This window comes from Nannospalax galili, unplaced genomic scaffold, assembly GCF_000622305.1.
Source record: "Nannospalax galili isolate Female #2095 unplaced genomic scaffold, S.galili_v1.0 scaffold842, whole genome shotgun sequence".
In the NCBI taxonomy this organism is placed as follows: Eukaryota; Metazoa; Chordata; class Mammalia; order Rodentia; family Spalacidae; genus Nannospalax; species Nannospalax galili.
In genome coordinates, this window is record NW_008349291.1 from 620,412 (window position 1) to 639,572 (window position 19,161).

Consider the following 19,161-nt stretch of genomic DNA (forward strand, 5'->3'; position numbering starts at 1 on the left):
TAGTAAGTTATAGGCTAGCTGGGTCTATAGGGAGACCCTGTCTCAAAAAGACCAAAAAAAATGTACTTAGGGACTGGAGGGATGCCTCGCAGTTAAGACTTCTGGCTGCTCTTCCAGAAGACCCAAGTTCTGTTCCTAGCACCCACATGGTAGCTGACAACTATATAACTCCAGTTCCAGGGGATCCAGTGCCTCCTTCTGACATCCATGAGCATTTCATGACATGGGTGCACTTACATACATGCAGGAAATACACTCATACACATAAAATTAAAAATAATTTTTAAAAATTAAAAATGCATTTAACATACATAACCTATGAACATGTATTACTAGCTTAGCTTGTCTTAAATATGTTCAGAGCACCCAAATTAGCCTCCAGGTGGGCAAAACCATCTAACACAAGCCCATCTTATATTAAAATATTGAGCACCTCGCATAATTCATTGACTACAGCATTGAAAGTAAAAACAAAAGTTAACGGCTATATGGGCATCCTTTCAAATTGTAGAGCAAAGACATCTTAAGTCAGGGTTTCTCCACATACATAAAATATATCTATAGGTATATTTATGTATTATAATAATTTGACTTATAATAGTTCCAAGTACCACCAGTACTTGGACACTCACTAGTCACTGGCACAAGGGACTTATGATTAAGCTCATACTCCCGTATCAATAGCTCCAAGGCAGGGAACATTAGCAGCATTTTAAAAATTTTATAACCTCCCCTCCCCATCAGCCATTAACTACCCAAAGTCCCTCAGTGTGGAGTGGGGTCTCATGACAAGATATGCTCACTGGTGCAACAGTGGCACAACTATTAGTGGGGTAACCAACCACCTATGACTGAGATCTGAAATGTGAAGATGTGATGGTATAAAATCATTGTATTTAAAATGCAAATAAAGGGGGCCAGAGAGATGGCACAGCTGTTAAAAGCTAAGACCAACAACCAAAACATAATGTAAGTAAGAGGGCTTGGGGATAACTTTGTCAGTTGCTGTGCAATCATGTAGCCATGAGTTCAAACTCCAGGACCCACATTAAAAGGCCAGGCATGAGAGTGTATACTTAGAATCCCAGTACTGGAGCGGTAAGGACAGGGAGATCCCCAGGGCTCACGAGCCAGTCAGCCTAGCACAACTGGTAAGTCAAAGGCAAAATGAGCACCCAAGAAATGACATCCAGGATTATCCCCTAGTCTCCGTATGCATAAACACACACACACACACACACACACACACACACACGACTGCAAGTAGTCCAATCACAGGTGGTTGGTTACCCCAATAACTGTCCTAAGGACTCTTCCCACTGAGAAGAACAAAGACTGGCTCACCCAAGTACATGCAGGTTACACTTTGGCTGTTTCAGGGCCTCACACAGCACAATCACCCCACTGCTGTCCAAGGTGTTCTCCAACAGGTTAAGTCCCCACAGGGTCTCACTCTGGGTAAAAGCAGAAGCTAGGTCCTCACAGCAGGCACCAGTTAGCTCACAGGCCTCCAGACTGTAACAGAAAGACACACCATCAGGAACAGCTGCACCCCAGGATAGGAAGGCAAATTGATGGATGGGAGAGGACTCAAGACATTTAGCCTACATTCACTGCACGGCCTCTGGGGACAGTCTCTAAAAGCCCATTGTTCATGGCATCAGCTTTTCCCTCTGTAGATGTGACTAGATGTCCATTCTCTGTATCCATGCCTGTCAGGAAGGGACTTTAAAGCTCATTCCACAAACAGAGTCTGTTGTCCCAGTCCTTGAACATGGGCTGAAATTGTATCTTGCCTTGGAAGCAAAGACATGTGAGTTCTGAGCCTAAACCTTGATCTGAACCCCTGAAATTCATTCTGCGGACTGAACTGTCTCCCCTCCAAATCTGGATGTTGAAGTCTGAAGTCCCAGTACCTCATAATGTAATTTCATTTGGAGACAGGATCTTTATAGAAGCAATTTAGGTAAAATGAGGACATTAGGGTGGTGTGGTGGCTGGAAGGAAAAACGTCCCCTATAGACTCAAGTATTTGAACACTGTATATGGTCCCCGGTTAGTGGTGCTGTTTGGGCAGTCACAGAATGTCTAGGAGGTATGGCCTTGCTGGAGGAAGCACATCACTGGGGGGGGGTATTTTTGAGTTCATAGCCTTTCCCCACGTCCAGTCTGCTTCCAGTGTGTGGTTGAAGATGTGCATGCTCGGCTTTCTGCTTTAGCTGCCTCTGCTGCCATGCCTCCCCATCGTGATGGGCTCTTATCCCTCTGGAACCACAAGCTAAATAAACTCTTCTAAAGTTGCCTTGGTCATGGTGTTTTATCACAGCAATAGAACATTAATATAGCAGAGTCTAATCCATCCATCATGCATCCATCCATGTATTCAACCATCAATTATCTATGCATATATGCATCCATGCATGTAACTATCAATGCATCCATCCATGTATTCAACCATCTATCAATGCATCCATCCATGCATGTAGCCATCCATGGATCCATGCATACATCCTTCCATGTATTCAACCACCATTCATTCATCCTGCCTCCATCCCTGACAATGTGATCATCACCTGTGTGATCAATGCACCCACGCATGTACACATCCATCCTGCCTCCATCCCTGACAATGTGATCATCACCTGTGTGATCAATGCACCCATGCATGCACACATCCATCCTGCCTCCATCCCTGACAATGTGATCATCACCTGTGTGATCAATGCACCCATGCATGCACACATCCATCCTGCCTCCATCCCTGACAATGTGATCATCACCTGTGTGATCAATGCATCCATGCATGCATACAACCATCCTGCCTCCACCCCTGACAGCAAGGCTGCCCCAGATCACAATCACCTATGTGATCAAGCTTTCTAAGTCTGCCCAGTTGAGATCAACCATGCTTGGCCAGACCAGCGATCAGACAGCAGCAGGGGTTCGTTACCCACAGCCTTGAGGCTGACTCTGCAACCATGGCTGACTGCTACACTGTTCTATGCCATTTTTCTTCTGCTCTCAATTTCCTGTCTTTTGCCTCCTGCAAAGACACAGCCATGACCTTGAGGACACTCACCCTAGGTTCTCTAGGTGGCAGTTGGGATGCTTCACAGCGTCACACAGCAGCTTTACACCAGCATCCTTTACCTTATTTTCTGAGATCTGCAGACTTCTCAGGTTGCCATTGCTGCGGAGGACTGCAGCCAGGTCTTGGCAGCCACTAGCAGTGATGAGACAGTTTCTCAAACTGCAAAAAAAAAATCATGATCCAGTAGTCCTCCCTTTATTGAAAGAGGACATGTTCCCAACTCTTGGTGGACACATGAAACATCAGATAGGACCAAACCCTGCAGATCATCCTTTCAACAATCCATTGACAACAATGATAAAGTTTAATTTACAAACTAGGCACACTATGATTAACACCACAATAAAACAAAACAATTTTAACAATACACTGTACTAAGGGTTGATATTATAATTGTTAAAAATGTTTTTGTAGTATGGCTGCCTTCGGGTAACCAGGGGCACCGCTGGGCTGCTCTCCAGGGGCACCACACTTTTGTTGGTATAAAGGAAAGAAAGATGTCAAAGTGCTACTGTTTTAATCACCCATGTGGACAACGGCTGTCCAGGGAATGCTGACTGAAGCTGGCTTTTTCTCTCAACTATCAGTGATACCCTTGGCCTTGATCTGAACACCTGTGGATGGATTTATTTCTGAACTGTGTTTCTGATCTCTTGAATTCCTATATGACTCACACTGAATTTTTTTTATGTGAACTTGTATGTGCATAATGTGTGTGTGTGCTGGTGCTCAGAGTCCAACAGAGAGCAATGGATCCCTTGGAGCTGGAGTTACAAGTGGTTGTGAGCCGCCCAACATGGATGCTTGGAACTGAACTCAGGTCCTCTGGAAGAGAAGCAAGTGCTCTTAACCACTGAGCCATCACTCCAGCCCTCGCACTGTTTTTAAATCTGTGAAAATACTTTTGAGTGAGAATATTTTGTATTCTTGAGGTGCTTGTAGATATTTTTGGCTTCCTAAAAGTTCCATATACATTTTATTTATTCATTTATTTTATTTTGCCTTTCTAAGGCAGGGTCTTAATCCAGTCCAGGCTGACCTGAAGTTTACAGCTCAGGCAAGCCTTGAACTCAGAACCATCCTTCTCCCACAATCTTCCAAGTGCTATGATTACAGACATGAGCCACCATGTCCAGCTCCATAAACATAGAATTTACTCTTAAAGTTCAATGATAATAAACATGAAACTAAAACAGCACATTTTCACTGGTGTTTCAGTAAAATCGCATTTGATTTGTGGAGAACTGACTTTTTACAAATACTTAAACATTTAGTGCATGTAGTGCCTGTGGACTTACAGTTGTTAGCTATCATGTGGGTGCTGGGAACTGTTCTTGGCAAGAGCAGCCAGTGCTTTAATTGCTTAGCCATCTCTCCAGCTCCTAGAACCGATTCTTTAAATGTGATTCCAAATTTGAACATGGGTATTTTTCTTTTATACTATTTCATAATATTCTATGCAGTTAATTTTTGATATTATATACCTTTAATATAATCTCCAGTAGCCCCAGTCACCCCAGAACTATGTAGACCAAGCTGGCCTTGATCTCAGAGAGATCTGCCTGCCCGTCTCCTGAGTGCTGGGATTAAAGGCATGCACCACCACACCCAGTGTGATATTATGTACTTATAGTTCGTATAGTGGCTTTTCTTTTGAATATCATTCCAAGCAAGCTTGCTAGAGGTATTAGCTCTGACAGACTATCTGCATATCTTCTTTAAGTTTTTTAATGTATGTTCTTTAATTTTTTTATGTATTTTATGTGTATGAATGCTTTGCCTGCATGTATGTTAGTATACCACGTGTGCAATGTCCTCAGAGGCCAGAAGAGGGTGTAGAGGGTGTCACAGATGGTTGTTAACTTCCTCTGCAAGAGCAGCCAGTGCTCTTAACCCCTGAGCCATCTCTCCAGCCCCTTTACGTATGTTCAAATCATCTGCATAAAACTGGCTGCTTCTTTCTTTCCTGTTTCTCTAAGAATTACAGGTTTAAGCCCCTTCCGATCTATTCGCCTACCTACCTACACACCTGCCTACACAGCTACAGAAACTTTTAGCTCTTCCCAACATTTCCAGGATTTTGTAGACCAAAAGGAACTATAGGCAGCCTTTTTCTCTTTTTCTTGAAGTAGAACAGAAATCTCTTCATTGTTAATGTTTGATTTAGACACTTTTGGGGAGTTAGGTCTCTGTCCACCTTGATGAGGCTGGGCCTCTCTGTTTTTTGCTGCACTGCATTCTCCAAGCTAAGATACACAAGCTTCTGGCCAATTCCTGTCTCTACCTCCCAATTCACTATAGGAGTGCTGGGATGTGTGCCACCACACGACTTTTCAAAAAAAAAACTTTTTAATTCATGTATGAATGTTTTGCCTGCATGTATGTATGTGTACATGTGTGTGCCTGGTGCCTACATAGGGCAGAAGAGAGCACTGGATCCTCTAGGACTGGAGTTAAGGACAGTTTTGAGCCGCCATGTGGGTGCTGGGAACTGAACCTGGGTCCTCTGAAGAGCAGCATGTGGTTCTATCCGCTGCGCCATCCATCAAGTCCCACATTTCACCTTTTTCTTTTTGTCTTTTTGAAGCAGGGTCTCTCTGTAGCCCCAGCTGTCCTGGAACTCACTATGTAGACCAGGCTGGCCTTGAACTCACAGAGATCCGCCTGCCTCTGCCTCCCAAGTGCTGGGACTACAGGTGTGCACCACCATACCCTGCTACCACATTTGACTTTTTATAGGTTCTGGGGGAACAAACTCAGGTTGTCAGGCTTGCACAGTGCTTTTTACATACTGATTATCTCACCAGCATTTACTGTATTCTTTATTAGATCAGAGATGTCACCAGATATTAACAACCTTTCAAGAGTTGTCATAATAGAAATACTGTGTTTCTATATTTTTTTCTTATTTTTTGAGACAGGGTCTCCCTGTAGCCTCAGCTGGCCTGGAACTCACTATGTAGACCAGGCTGGCCTTGATTTCACAAAGATCTGCATACTTTCTGCCTCCTGAGTGCTGGGATTAAAGGTGTGCACAACCATGTCTGTCTTGTTTCTGTATTTTTGATAGGTTTTTATTTTTTGTCTTTTTGAGACAGGGTCTCCCTGTAGCCCCAGCTGGCCTGGAAGTCACTTTGTAGACCAGGCTGGCCTCGAACTCAGAGAGATCCACCTGCCTCTGCTTCCCAAGTGCTGGGATTAAAGGCATATGCCACCACACCCAGCTGATAGGTTTTTATTTTTCTCTGTGGTCTGCATCTTTATGGAAAAATTTTAGCCTTTATACATACACACATATGAGCAAAACACTCATAATATATATGAACCATGTGCATGTAATGTCTGCAGAAGCCAGGAGGACATTGGATCCCCTGGAACTACAGTTATGGACAACTGTTAGCTGCCATGTGGGTGCTGGGAACTGAACCTGGGTCATTTGCATGGGCAGTCAGAACTCTTAACCACTGAGCCGTCTCTCCAGCCTCCTGCTTTACTTCTTAAACCGTTTTAGCTTTCTGCAGTATTCATTACATGCACGAGAACTTCCTAGTCTATCTGCCAACTCTTCTGATGTCTCTAATTTCCATATTTGTCTCTCTTTTCACATTGTCTTCTAGACAGCTATGACTTACCTTCAGTTTTACTGACATTTAAAGGACTATTTAACTTTCAACCCATGTGCTATGATTTTAATATTGCTAATTTCTAGATGTTCCATTTTATGAAGCCAAGTTGGAATTTATTAAAGATATTTTTAAAGATTTACTTTATTTTTAATTAAGTGTATGTTGGCTTGTGTATGTGAACCTGGGTGCTGGTGCCTGTGAAGTCCAGAAGAGGGTGTTGGATCCCCTGGAGCTCAAGTTACAGATGGCTGTTTGCTGTCTGACGTGGGTACTGGGAACCAGACCTGGGTCCTATGGACAAGGAGCAAGAGTTGTTAACCACTGAGCCATCTCTGCAGCCCCTACTAAGTATATTTTAAATGGAGATTTTAAGCGTGAGGGTTAAGAGAAAGAGGTGCTCTGGAAGAGAGACACATTTGACAGCCTGAGTGTGGACTTCTGTAAAAGTCACCCCATTTTATTGTTTGATTGCCAATTTTATGCTACTTCATGGCTTCGTAAGAATTTAAACTTGCTCTTTAAATGTGGTAACGATACTTGCTTCAGAGGAGTTTGGTCATTCCAGTGTGAGGTTTGGAGACAGTTTTGGTTCTGGTTGCCCCCTTTCACTGTCCTTAATGCTGTTGTTTAGGTTATTTTAACCATCTGTTCATTATTGACCTTGAAAGTTTAGGAGTAAATGAGTCAAGGTCAAGGATTACCTCATCTTATTATCCACCTCCAGAGAAGATCTTTTACTTGCACCTTTCAGGGCTCTGTTTAGTACAAGTTTAAGGTTATTCCCATTTTAAATGCATGTTAAGTATTTTTAGAAAACCCCAAGTGCTTCATACTTTATGACTATTTCTGCTCAGCTTCTAGACGTTTTTAATGCCTTGTCTTACTTCTTTTTTGTAGTGCTGAGGATTGAAGTTGTTCTTAATGTTTTTAAAGTACATCGTTAGCTGACATTTTCAGGGGCTTTTAATTTCTAGGCTGATCTGGAGAGCCAAAGCCACCATTAGGAGGGAAGTAAGACTGCCTAGTTCTCCCATTCCATTATCTAACCTGCTCTTCTGGCAAGGACTGAAGTTTTAAAGTCTGAGATTTCATATCAGATTTGGTAAAATCATTCTCCCAAGTCCCACAGATCTTTGGATTTCTCGTGGAAAGATGATTTGGTCGTGGACTGCTAAAGCACTTGGTAAGCCCAAAACAACCAGCCTAGGTCATGCAAATGCCTCTCAATTTAATAACATGAAATTAAATGTTTTGTTACCTCCATTCCCATTTTTAACTATCCTTTATTCTTTCGAAGGCAGTCCCCGTTTCACGTACATTAATTCCAAATGTATTCTTTGAGTCCCTGTCCTCCATATCGTACCTTTGTTTGCGTCTGAAATGCATCCCACATCATGAAGGATTAGACCATCTCATACCACATCCATAATAAACCCTTCCTCCCTTAAGCGGCTTCTGCCAGGTGTTCTGTCACAGTGCTAAAAAGTACCAAATACACCTTTCTACACAGAATTCTTGATCTCTACCTCCAATGGATGACATCCATTCATCATAGCACAGACGTCAATCATCTTAACCGTGTAACCATCCCTTGGACCCAAGTCATGAATCCTCTCTTTCTCTAGGTTTCTATGTCCATATTCCTCAGAGTGACGGACTACCTATCAGTAAACCTGAGACACCACAGTCAATGCGCAGATCTGTTCTCAGGAAAGTCCCCTCTGGGATCTGAGTTGAGCATTTCTAACCTCTGTATTTTTCAGGCATGGACACGTAAAGGCCTTCCTGGGCAGGATGGTCAGGCCTCCAATGCCAGCCTCAAGAAGACCTACCACAGTGATTTCAGGCCACTTTCGGGGAGACTCAGGGCTTCACAGAGAATCTTCAGTCCTTCATCCTTGAGGGAATTAGAACTGAGGTCTAGGTGGCTCAGGGTTTTGTTTGTCAGAAGAACTTCACGGATGTATCCCCAACTGTTGTCACTGAGGTGACAGTTGGCCAACCTGCGGGGACAAAATGTTGGAGGAAAAGAGGGCTGTGAAGGAGGAAATGCAAACACAACCTGACACAAAAAAATTTAAGCGAGGCAGTAAGCTTCCAGCATATCTGAACACGTCTCCGTCTCTTCTTACAGGAGAAAAGAATTAGAAAAGAGAACAGAGTAATTCGTAAGAAAAACAGTGGTGGAGGTACAGATGGGGGAGGGGATCTAAATACCATCAAATTATATTGTAAGGAAATCACAAAAATTCAATAAAAACAAAAGTATATAAAAAACAGGGCTAAGGAGCTGGAGAGATGGCTCAGTGGTTAGGAGCACTGGCTGCTCTTGCAGAGGACCTGGGTTTGATTTCCAGCACCCACATGGCAGCTAACAACCATCTGTAACTCCAGTTCCAGGGACACTTTCTTCTGACCTCCATGAGCATTGGATGGCATAGGTACAATACACTCATACACATAAAATAAAGATAATAAATAAAATATTTTTAAAAATCAGGGCTGGAGAGATGGATCAGTGATTAAGAGTACTGGCTACTCTTACAAAGGACCTGGGTTCAGTTCCCAGTGGCTCTGTAACTCCAGTTCCAGGGTATCCAATGCCCTCTTCTGGCCTCTGTGGGCACTGTACACATGTATGCATAAACACGCAGGTGTACACATATACATATAAAATAAATTTAAGTAAATAAAAGGGCTTAAGAGATGACTCAGAGGTTAAGAACACTTGCTATTCTTCCAGAGGACCCATGTTTGATTCCCAGCACCCACATGGCAACTAATAACCATAACTCCAGCTACACGTGATCCCAACACCCTCCTCTCTAGCCTCTGTGGGCATTGCACCCACATGGTGCACTTACACACATAGAGGCAAAACACTCATACACATAAAATAAAAATATTTAACAATAAAATAAAACAGAGTAAAATAGCATAGTTAATACTCCCTTGTGCCTTTCAATTTTTTTCCCGTGTGTGTGTATGCAGAGGCCTCAGTTTGATTTCTACTTATTGAGGCAGGGTCTCTCAATCAAACTCAGAGTTCACTGATATGGATAATCTTGCAAAGCCAGCTTGCTCTAGGACTCTCCTGTCACTGCCTTCCAGGCTGGAATTCTACAGGGAATTTAAATGGGTTTGGTGGGGGGATTTGAACTCTAGGTCTTTTGTCTGAATGGCAAGCACTTTTACTGCTAAGCCATCTCACCAGCCCCTAGTTAAAACTTTTTAGAACAAAGTTTTAGCTTCAATTCTGAAACCAGTTCTCCCAGGCAGGGAATTAACCAAGGAAACTGGAGCTGTGTCTCCTGGTGGTCACAATACCACACTGTGGTTAAATCTCCTTGAGGATCTAGTTAGGTTCATTCTGTTGTATCAGAAACAAAAGTATAGAGAACTTGTCCAATTGTGACACAGGAAATAAAGGTTTTGCATCTTCAAAGACAAAGATTCACCATAATACATTTGTACTGTGGTTCTGATCTCTCCCCTCCCCCCTTTAGGTTTCTAAAAACTACTTTTCTTGACTCAAGAACTTCATACAATGCGTTCTGAGCATATTCAGACGTCCCTCCCTACGTATCCCACCTCACTAACCCTACACATCTTCTGTTACTATTTATTTTTTCAAAGGCCTATTGAGTTTAATCTGTGTTTCCTAAATGCTCTTGGGCGTGGGTTCACTCCACGGAGTCTGGTCAACCTACCAGGTGTCATACTAGCAAGGAAAACTGCCTCTCCCTCTATCTATAAATTGCCAATAGATCCTCAGCTAGGGCCGGGCTTCCTGTCTACCTCCCCATCCGTGCTGGGCCCCAGTCTGGCTTGGGTTTGCACAGGTCTTGTGTATCCTGTCATAAGAATTGTGGGTTCATATGTGCGAATACCTTGTGGTGTCCATACAACACAGTTCCCTTGTATTCACCTCTGGTTCTTACAGTCTTATGCTCCCTCTTCTGTAATGATCCCTGTGACCTGGAAGTCCCTCTGACCCTATGATGACAAGCCATAGTCCTACCTCCTTCCCACGCTCTGCAGGAGGCAAGCCCGTTACTTGTCCCAGTCAATCAGTTGACCTTAGCTGCATGAAGGGGAGGGGCTATGGATATATAAGCCGAGAAAACCATGAGGCCAGTCTCTTGCCATTTTATGTGGCTGTTGGGAAGCCACAGGATTTATGTTTGGGTGTGGGCTTTCTTTCAATCAGTCGTGGAGGAGGGGGGAGCCCACTCTTCTGTAAGTAAACCAGCACCCCAAGCTCAGTTAGCAAGTCCAATAAACTCGTTAAGACTCTCCAAATGGCGGTTTCGGAGAATTCTTGCCTCAGGTTGTCCTAAGGACGGTGGGAGGAGGGTTTGGATGCCATGTGTGCCTTCTGGCAGTGAATTTGACTTTAAATCCCTAAGCCATGGGAGGCAGGGTGTGACGTAGGTGTCCCACTTAGGGCTGAGCGCTCTGCAGTCTCTTGTTCTCTGCACACTGACCAGCTGTGGGTCTGTGTTAAATGCCATCGGCTGCAAGAAGCAGCGTCTCTGGTGAGAGTGCAGAGATGCCCCCTTGCAGGTTTTTGAAGAGGATCATGGAAACACCCTACAGCAGAGATCTGATTCCCATCATGATTTGGGAGTGAAAAGGGATCACCTTACATTGTAAGGATTGTCAACCCCCTCATATTCATAAAAGCCTCATAAAATAACAAATCCTGAACCTGCCGCTGTTACCCGCCCCCCCTTAGGCAACGTGCTCCAAGCTCTTCAGCATACTATTGCTTTGTTTTATTAAATAAATCTCCACTTAAGTGGCCATCACTCCGCTGAATTCTTCCCTTTGAGAAGAAAAGAACCAAGGAAAACTCCATCCCAGTAACAATCCATTTTTCACACTCTCCCATAAACTAGTTTAAACCACCTCTGTACTGCTGTAATACAGAATACAACTTAACTGCCATTCATCTAACTACTGCACTGCGCTGGTTAGCAGATGACAAAGAAAAACGATCTGTAAATGTGCAGTACAGACCATCTATTACTGTGTGTGCATATGGTGCGTGGTGCATGGTGTATGTGTGTGGTGCTCAGAGGACAGCTGTTTGGAGTCAGGCCTCTGCTTCGTCCTTTACATTGGCTCAGAGGATCAGACTCAGGTTGTCAGGCTCATGTAGCACGCACCTTTATGCACTTAACTATCTCAATGGCTCCCAAAACAAATTTTTTTCTGTGGATATTTTTAACTCAAAGTTGGTGGAACCATGGATATGGGTTGCTGACTGCACATGCTCTGTAGGGACTACTTAATATTCTTATGATTTGTAAGGCAGGCTTTTTTTTGTCTCTATTTACAGAGGAGCAAACTGAGCCTAAGGGAGTTTGGGTAACTTTCTCAAGACAGTCTTATCAGTGGCAAATCTAGGTCTGGAATTGCACCTGGGTCCTTATACCTGCTAGACAACTATTCTGCCACTGAGTTACATTCCCCATGCCCCATCCCTCTTCTGACATTTTTGGGGGGGATTTTTTTTGAGACAGCATCTCCCTGTAGCTCCAGGTGCCTGGAACTCACTCTGTAGACCAGGCTGGCCTCGAACTCACAGAGGATCCACCTGCCTCTGCCTCCCAAGTGCTGGGACTAAAGGCATGCACCACCACACCTGGCTTCTTCTGACATTTTGAGACAGGGTCTTATTACATTGTGAGGTAACCTGAAATCTTTCTGTCACAGCCTCCTCAATAGTTGAAATTACAATAGTTGGAATTATGTGCAACCAAACCAGGCTCATGGCTTAACGATTTAAAATTTTTTAATTATGTGTGTGTGGGGGGGGGTATGTGCATGTGTGCGAAATGCCCACAGAGGTCAGAAGAGGGAGTCAGACCACCTGAAGTTGGAGTTATAGGCAGTTGTGAGCTGCCTGATGCAGGTGCTAGGAACTGAACTTGGGTCCTCTGTGAGAGCAGCATGTGTTCTTAGCCACTGAACCATTTCTCCAGCCCTCTGGTTTGTGTTTCTGATTCTCACGTTTATACTCTGAAAGTTCTGTTACATGGGTCTATCAATGGGCAGATAGATTTTAAGTAATTAATTTCTTATGTGTGGCATGTGTATGTGGAGGCCAGAGTTTGATGTTGGGCATCTTCTCCAGCTGCCCTCTGCCTTAAGATTTCGTTATTTTTAAGTGTTATGTTGTGTTTCCGAGCATATGTATATGCACTACATGAGTGCAGGTGCCCATGGAGACCAGAGGAGAGTGTCAGACTGAAATGGTAAAACTAACTCCAATTTGCTCTAGTTGACTTTTGCTTTACCCTGGGTTTCTGCCCAGCCATTCCCTCATAGCCAGTCAGGTAGACCGTCTCATGCAGGCAGGTTCAGGGAGCACACTGTTTCTGCAGTACTGGGAAACTTATAAGTAGCCAGCTATCATGTCCAGGTAACACATCCTCCCTCCCACCTATACCTGTATCTCTGTGGAGCCTATTGCTTCTACAGTTCTTAGAAACTTGGTATTTCCTAATCAAAACTTGTTAACTGAAAACCTCTTTGTTAACTGACCTGCCCCTGGTCTGATTTAACTATGGTGATCTGATGTAACTATGGTTATTGGTTTTGCCTCTGGCATGATGTAATTGTGGTATTAAGCTCTATAAACCCTGTCCTGCTTCTCCTCAGGTTGAGAATTCTTTGGGGCATGAGCCCCGGCACTGGCTTTTACTAAAAGACTCCTAATTCAATCATCACTATGTGACATAGTCCTCTGTGCATCTCTCTTGGTATTACAAGATCCCCTAGAATTAGAGTTGCTGGTGGTTGTGAGTCACCTGATATGGGTGTTGGGAACCAAATCTGGGTCCTCTGCAAGAGCAGAGAGTGATCTTAACTGCCAAGCCATCTCTCTAAGGCCCCCTCTGCCTTGCTTTTTGAGATAGGGTCTCTCACTGAACCTGGAGCTCACCAATGTGGCTTACTCCTGAGCTCTTAAGATCCACCTGTCTTCATCTCTCAACTCTGGGGTTAGAGATGGCACACTGTTGTGCCTGGCAGGAAGTATGCTTACCACTGAGCCATCTCCCCAGCCCCCCAATGGACAGAATTTAGTCGTTATTTCCATGGATTCAGATAGCGGCCCCTCCCCATGCCCACTTACACCAGGAACTTGAGGATACAGTTTTGGCTGCATAAAGACTGGCACAGTGACTGTATCCCTTTGTCCAAGTGGTTGGATCCAATATTAAGATGCTTCAGCGTCTTGTTGCTGATCAGGACTGGGGCAAAGATCTCAAAGTCACTGGAGGAGAGGTTACAGTCGGTCAGCCTGTGGGGAAGGGAGAACACACTGCATTCTTTTTCATCTTCTGGATATATTCCCTTCACTGCTCCTCAGGGATCCATCAGGGACCTCATGGGTCTTGACAGTCCCTTAATTTTTTTTTATTTACTGTTTGAGAATGTCCTACATCTATACAACATGTTTTGATTCAATCCATCCCCAACCCCTCCCCTCCAACTCCTCCCAAATATCCCCCACCCTCATCTCCCTCCAAACTTTATGTACTTTAAAAAAATATATATTTTATTTTTTTATTTTATGTGTATGCGTGTATTGCCTGTGTGTAGGTAAGTGCACCGGTGTCATGCAATGCCTGTGGAGGACAGAAGAGGCTGTCGGGTCCCCTGGAACTGGAGTTATGGACAGTTGTTAGCTGCCATGTAGGTGCTGGGATTCAAACCCAGGTCTTCTGCAAGAACAATCAGTGTTCTTTACTGCTGTGCCATCTCTCCATCCCTCATGTACTCTTTTTAAAGCACTGAACCCAGTTGGTGCTGCTGGTATGTACAAGGGTGTTGGGCCATCCACTGGCGCATGGCCAACCTACCAGGGACATATCCCTGAAAACTGACACTCCCCGCCCTCAGCAGCATCAACTGTCAACAGCTCCTCAGCTAGAGGCGGGGCTTTGTGAGCTCCTCCCCCACTCACCGACACTGCTCTTGACCTCCATCATCTGTTGTCTCTATCATGAGAGGCATCCTGAGACACACAGACCCAGCGATATGCATACGTGACTTAACTCATCCAAGGGACCACTCTCATGGCACTTGAATTAACCTGGTGTCCCAGCTACACTTGCTATTTTATTTTTTAATTGAATTTTTGTAATTTTCATACAATATAGCTTGACGGGACTTAGATCCCTTCCCTCATCCGCACCTCCCCCCGCACCCCCCCAATTTAACATACACACATCTATATTGCCTATAGATTTTGACTTATGTCCCCAAATGTCCTTCAGTGTGGGTCCATCCACTGGGCCCACCAAGATTTCCATCCTGTAAGACACTGTCTCTCCTCCTCCCAGTCGCCATCAATTGCCAGACATTCATTAGGTTGGACTGGGATTTTGTATTCACTTCTCTAAGAGGCTGCATAGTGCTCACCCCTGAATAAGATTGCTTCCCAAGGCGCAGGTATCATTGCAGAAGAGGAGGTTGAAAGACTGTAAGAGCCAGAGGGGGTGGATGACCACAAGGAAATGGAATCTTTCAGACAGCTGGTCAGTTATTCATATTAACTCACAGCAATGCTGACAGGATTGACAAGTCCTATGCAAGCTAAAACCACTCTTGCTATTTGCAATTGCTTGACTATATCAGGTTTTATTCTTCAAGGTATTCATGTTTGTGGTCCCCCAAATCCATCCTCTACCAACTTCTGCACCCCTCCTGGGCTTCTGGTATTTGTCTACCCCACAGTGGAGCAGTCTCTCTTTAAAGTTTGGATAGTGAAGGTGCTGTGAGAGGGCGTATGAGTGTGTGGGCACCATGGAGTCAATATGTCACAGGATTAGAAGGAAGCCTGATCTGACTATAAACAATGCTGGAGGTGTAATGTAACACAGGCAGTGAAAAATCTGGAAGTAGTGGTCAGTGACTTGTTGCAAGTTGAGTTTAAAGCTCTTGAGTCATCACCTGTAATGTACATTATATTGGTAAACTGTCACGTGCTGTTTAAGTCTGTTGAAAACAGACCCTGGGAGTGAAGGTCAGGCTCTCCTGTCCCAGACTCCAGCATGTTTATTACAAGTGTCTCTAAGACCCTTTGTCTGGAGATAGGCTGGCCTTCCTGGATCTGGGAGAGGAAGAGAAATCACAGAGTCCAAAAGTAAAAACACAGTGGCTTTGAGAACAGCTAGAATGTAAGTCATTCCCAACCAAGGTTACTACTGTTTATTCATGATAGAAAAATGTGTGTAGTGGAAGAGAGAAGGCAGAAGCTTCTTCATATAAACTCTGCTTGGAACTCTTATTTTTTTGAGACAGGGTATTCATGTTTGCAGTCCCCCAAATCCATCCTCTACCAACTTCTGCACCCCTCCTGGGCTTCTGTATTTGTCTACCCCACAGTGGAGCCCCAGCTGACCTGGAACTTGCTATGTAGACCAGGCTGGCCTCAATCTCAGAGATTGGCCTGCCTCCAGGTGTGCGCCACCATGCCCAGCTCCCAGTCTGGAACTCCAGCATGACTGGGTCAGGGTCTCCTCAGTCATTTCTGCTGGGTGACTGGCTGTAAGCACCTGATCTGACGATGTCATCTCTATCTGTGCTTACTTGTATGCTTCACCCCAGGGGATGTTCTCTTCACCTCTAATACCACAGTTGGGCCCATGTTTGAACTCTGCATGTAAACCACACAATACCCTTTTGTGTTAGAGACATTCTACCAACAATATCTGAGATCCATCTCAATTTGAGAATACAGTAACAGGTTTCTCATCTAGTTTATAAATAGAATTTCAATTTTGAACACCTGCCACAGATGGTTTAGTAAGTGCCTTTCAGCAACTGCTGGATGTACACCTGGGCAAGTTCTGAGTTTTAGGGTGTGTCAGAATCCACAGTAAAGTAATTTAGAAGCTCTATTTAGAAGCTAACTTTCATGCTGGGCATGGTAGCACACACCTTTAATCCTAGTACTCAGGAGGCAGAGGCAGGGAGACCTCTGTGAGATCAAGGCCAACCCTGATCTATATAGGAAATTCCTTGGTCTATATAGGACATTCCAGGTCAGCTGGGGTTACAGGGAGACCATCTCAAAAAAAAAAAGCTGAACAAACAAAATGGTAATAGAACCTAACTTTCACATTCCACGATCAGTTTTAAAAAATTAAGATTACATTTATTTGTATATATATGCACACACACGCATACGTGTACATACACATGTGACAGAATGCATGTGACAGTAAGAGGATACTTGGTGGGAGTCAGTTTTCTTGTTCCGTACGAGCCGAGGGGACTGGTCAGGGTGTCAGGACGGTATGAAGGGTGTTACCCACTGAGCCATCTCACCAGTCCCTACATAATCATTTTCTTTTTAAAGGGGACTAAGTTTGCATGTGAAAAAGAGGACAAAAGTGACACAGCAAATACCACATACCTCCTAAGATGGCTGATTTAAACTGTCAACTTACCACCCTGAAGACGTCCCTGGGAAGGGAGTCTCAAAGAGGGACTGTCTATATATCAGAATCCCCTGTAAGCATGTCTGCGGGGAATGACCTTGATCAGGTGAACTGAGGCGGTAAGGCCCACCCACTGTGGGTGGCACCATTCCTTAGGAAAAGGACTCTGAACCCTTAAGTGTGGAGAAAGCGGGCTGAGCACTAGCATGTACGCGTTGATTCACTGCTCTGCCCTCCTGACTGTGGATGCAATGTGACTAGCTGCTTCAAGCTCCTGCAGCCTTGACTTCTAAATAAACTCTCTCTTAAGCCGTCTTTGTCAGGGTATTTTGTCACAGCAACAAAGAACAAACCAACATTAAGACCCCCCTTGAACTGAGTCGGCAAGCCAGGAAGACACACAGACTTACAGTAACTTTTCTATGTTGCTCTCTGGATGGTTCAAGACATCACAGAGCAGTTTCACATCACTGTGTGAAAGGACTGTGAGGCTGAGGTTCAAATGCTTCAAATTAGGGTTCTGGAGGAACACCTCAAAGAACAGGTGGTTATCACAGAAGAAGGAAACATTGTTTATCCTGCAAATCAAAGGACGGTATGTATGAGTTTCCATCCAACAAAAGCCCCGAACTGCAGCCCAAGCTCTCATCTGGGATCATTCCCTACATCCCATAACTGCCTCATACTCTAATTTCACAATGTAATGATATAGCTCATTGGTCTTCAAAGTGGGTGTTTCCTCTACTTCCACATGGGATACTGGGATGCAAGGTGTCACAAGATGCGGTTAGAGTCTGGAAAGCGGAGCTTACGCATGCTCACAACATCCTAGAATTCACAGGACAGCCCCCAACAAACAATGGTCTACCATAGACGTTAGTGGTGCTGGGACTGAGAGGCCCTAGACTGTAAGTCTTCACCTACAAAGTTCACTGAAAGGTAGTGGGAAAACTAGTTCATTTTTCTGATATGATTGAGTCAAAGCTGACCTTCAACTTACTCAAGGACTTGAAGGGGACAGTTGGGATGCCTCAGCTGGTTATACAGGATCATAAAGGCCGACTCATTGAGGCCACTGTTCTTCACCTGCAGCACCTGGAGGTTCTCATTGGTTGTGAGTACAGAACATATCTGATGCCAACAGATGAGTCTATTTGCCCTGTAATGTAGGAGAAAGGAATTCAGTCTGTTATTGAAAAGTTGACTCAAGCCACTTACAACACTAAATATAGTAAACTGTCACCCTATGACAAAAGAGGTCAGACTCGGACTTTCCCTGAAGTGAGGAGGATCGGGCCAGTCAGGTAAATTTACTTTGGATTAGCAAGTCTCAAGTGGTATGTGGTAACATCTGTATTGTTTCTGGTTTATGGAGGGTGCTTGTGCCATCAGAAATAAAGCATCCTATAGCACTGCCACAGTTAAAGTAGAGGCAGTCCAGATGTTCCCCAGTGTTGAGGTTGATAAAACCTGGCTTACATCAAACCTTAGTGGTTTCATAGTTAAAAACAAGGCAGGATGCCTTAGCCATTAGGTCAAAATCCAGAGCGAGTATTTCCTGGGCCATTACTATTCACTCAGTATATAATCTTGGGCAATATACTTGACTTCTCTGCCCAGTTTCCTCTCCTACAACAGCGTAATTAATCAAATTTGTGTTTTAAGACTTCATGTGTTTGTGTGTGTGTGTGTGTGTGTGTGCGCATGTGTATGTCACATCACATGTGTAGCAATCAGAAGACAACTTTCAGGAGCTGGTTCTCTGCTTCCAGGGTTTGAATTTAGGCTTGGGGGCAAGTATCTTTACCTGTTAAGTCATCTTGCCAACCCACCTTATATGATTTCTTTGACTATGAAAGGAGTCAGTTTATGACACTTGTGTGTGAATATGTTTGCATATGCATGCATGTGTGCACATGTTAGGTGCATGCTTAGGGAGACCAGAGATCAATGTTAGGTGTCTTCTTCAATTTTTCTCTATCCT

The 19,161-nt window shown here is 44.1% G+C and overlaps 1 protein-coding gene across 1 annotated transcript in view; it reads right to left on the reverse strand.

The window, feature by feature from the left end:
• Positions 1-19,161, reverse strand: part of Nlrp4 (NLR family pyrin domain containing 4) — a 31,929-nt gene that overhangs the window by 3,371 nt on the left and 9,397 nt on the right. Inside the window, exons 3-8 of the mRNA XM_008846632.2 lie at positions 18,178-18,336; positions 17,588-17,755; positions 13,862-14,029; positions 8,550-8,720; positions 3,080-3,250; positions 1,345-1,515 (exon numbers count right to left, since the gene is read on the reverse strand). Of these exons, the coding sequence (XP_008844854.2) occupies positions 1,345-1,515; positions 3,080-3,250; positions 8,550-8,720; positions 13,862-14,029; positions 17,588-17,755; positions 18,178-18,336 (1,008 nt within the window). The remainder of the gene's footprint in view (positions 1-1,344; positions 1,516-3,079; positions 3,251-8,549; positions 8,721-13,861; positions 14,030-17,587; positions 17,756-18,177; positions 18,337-19,161) is intronic.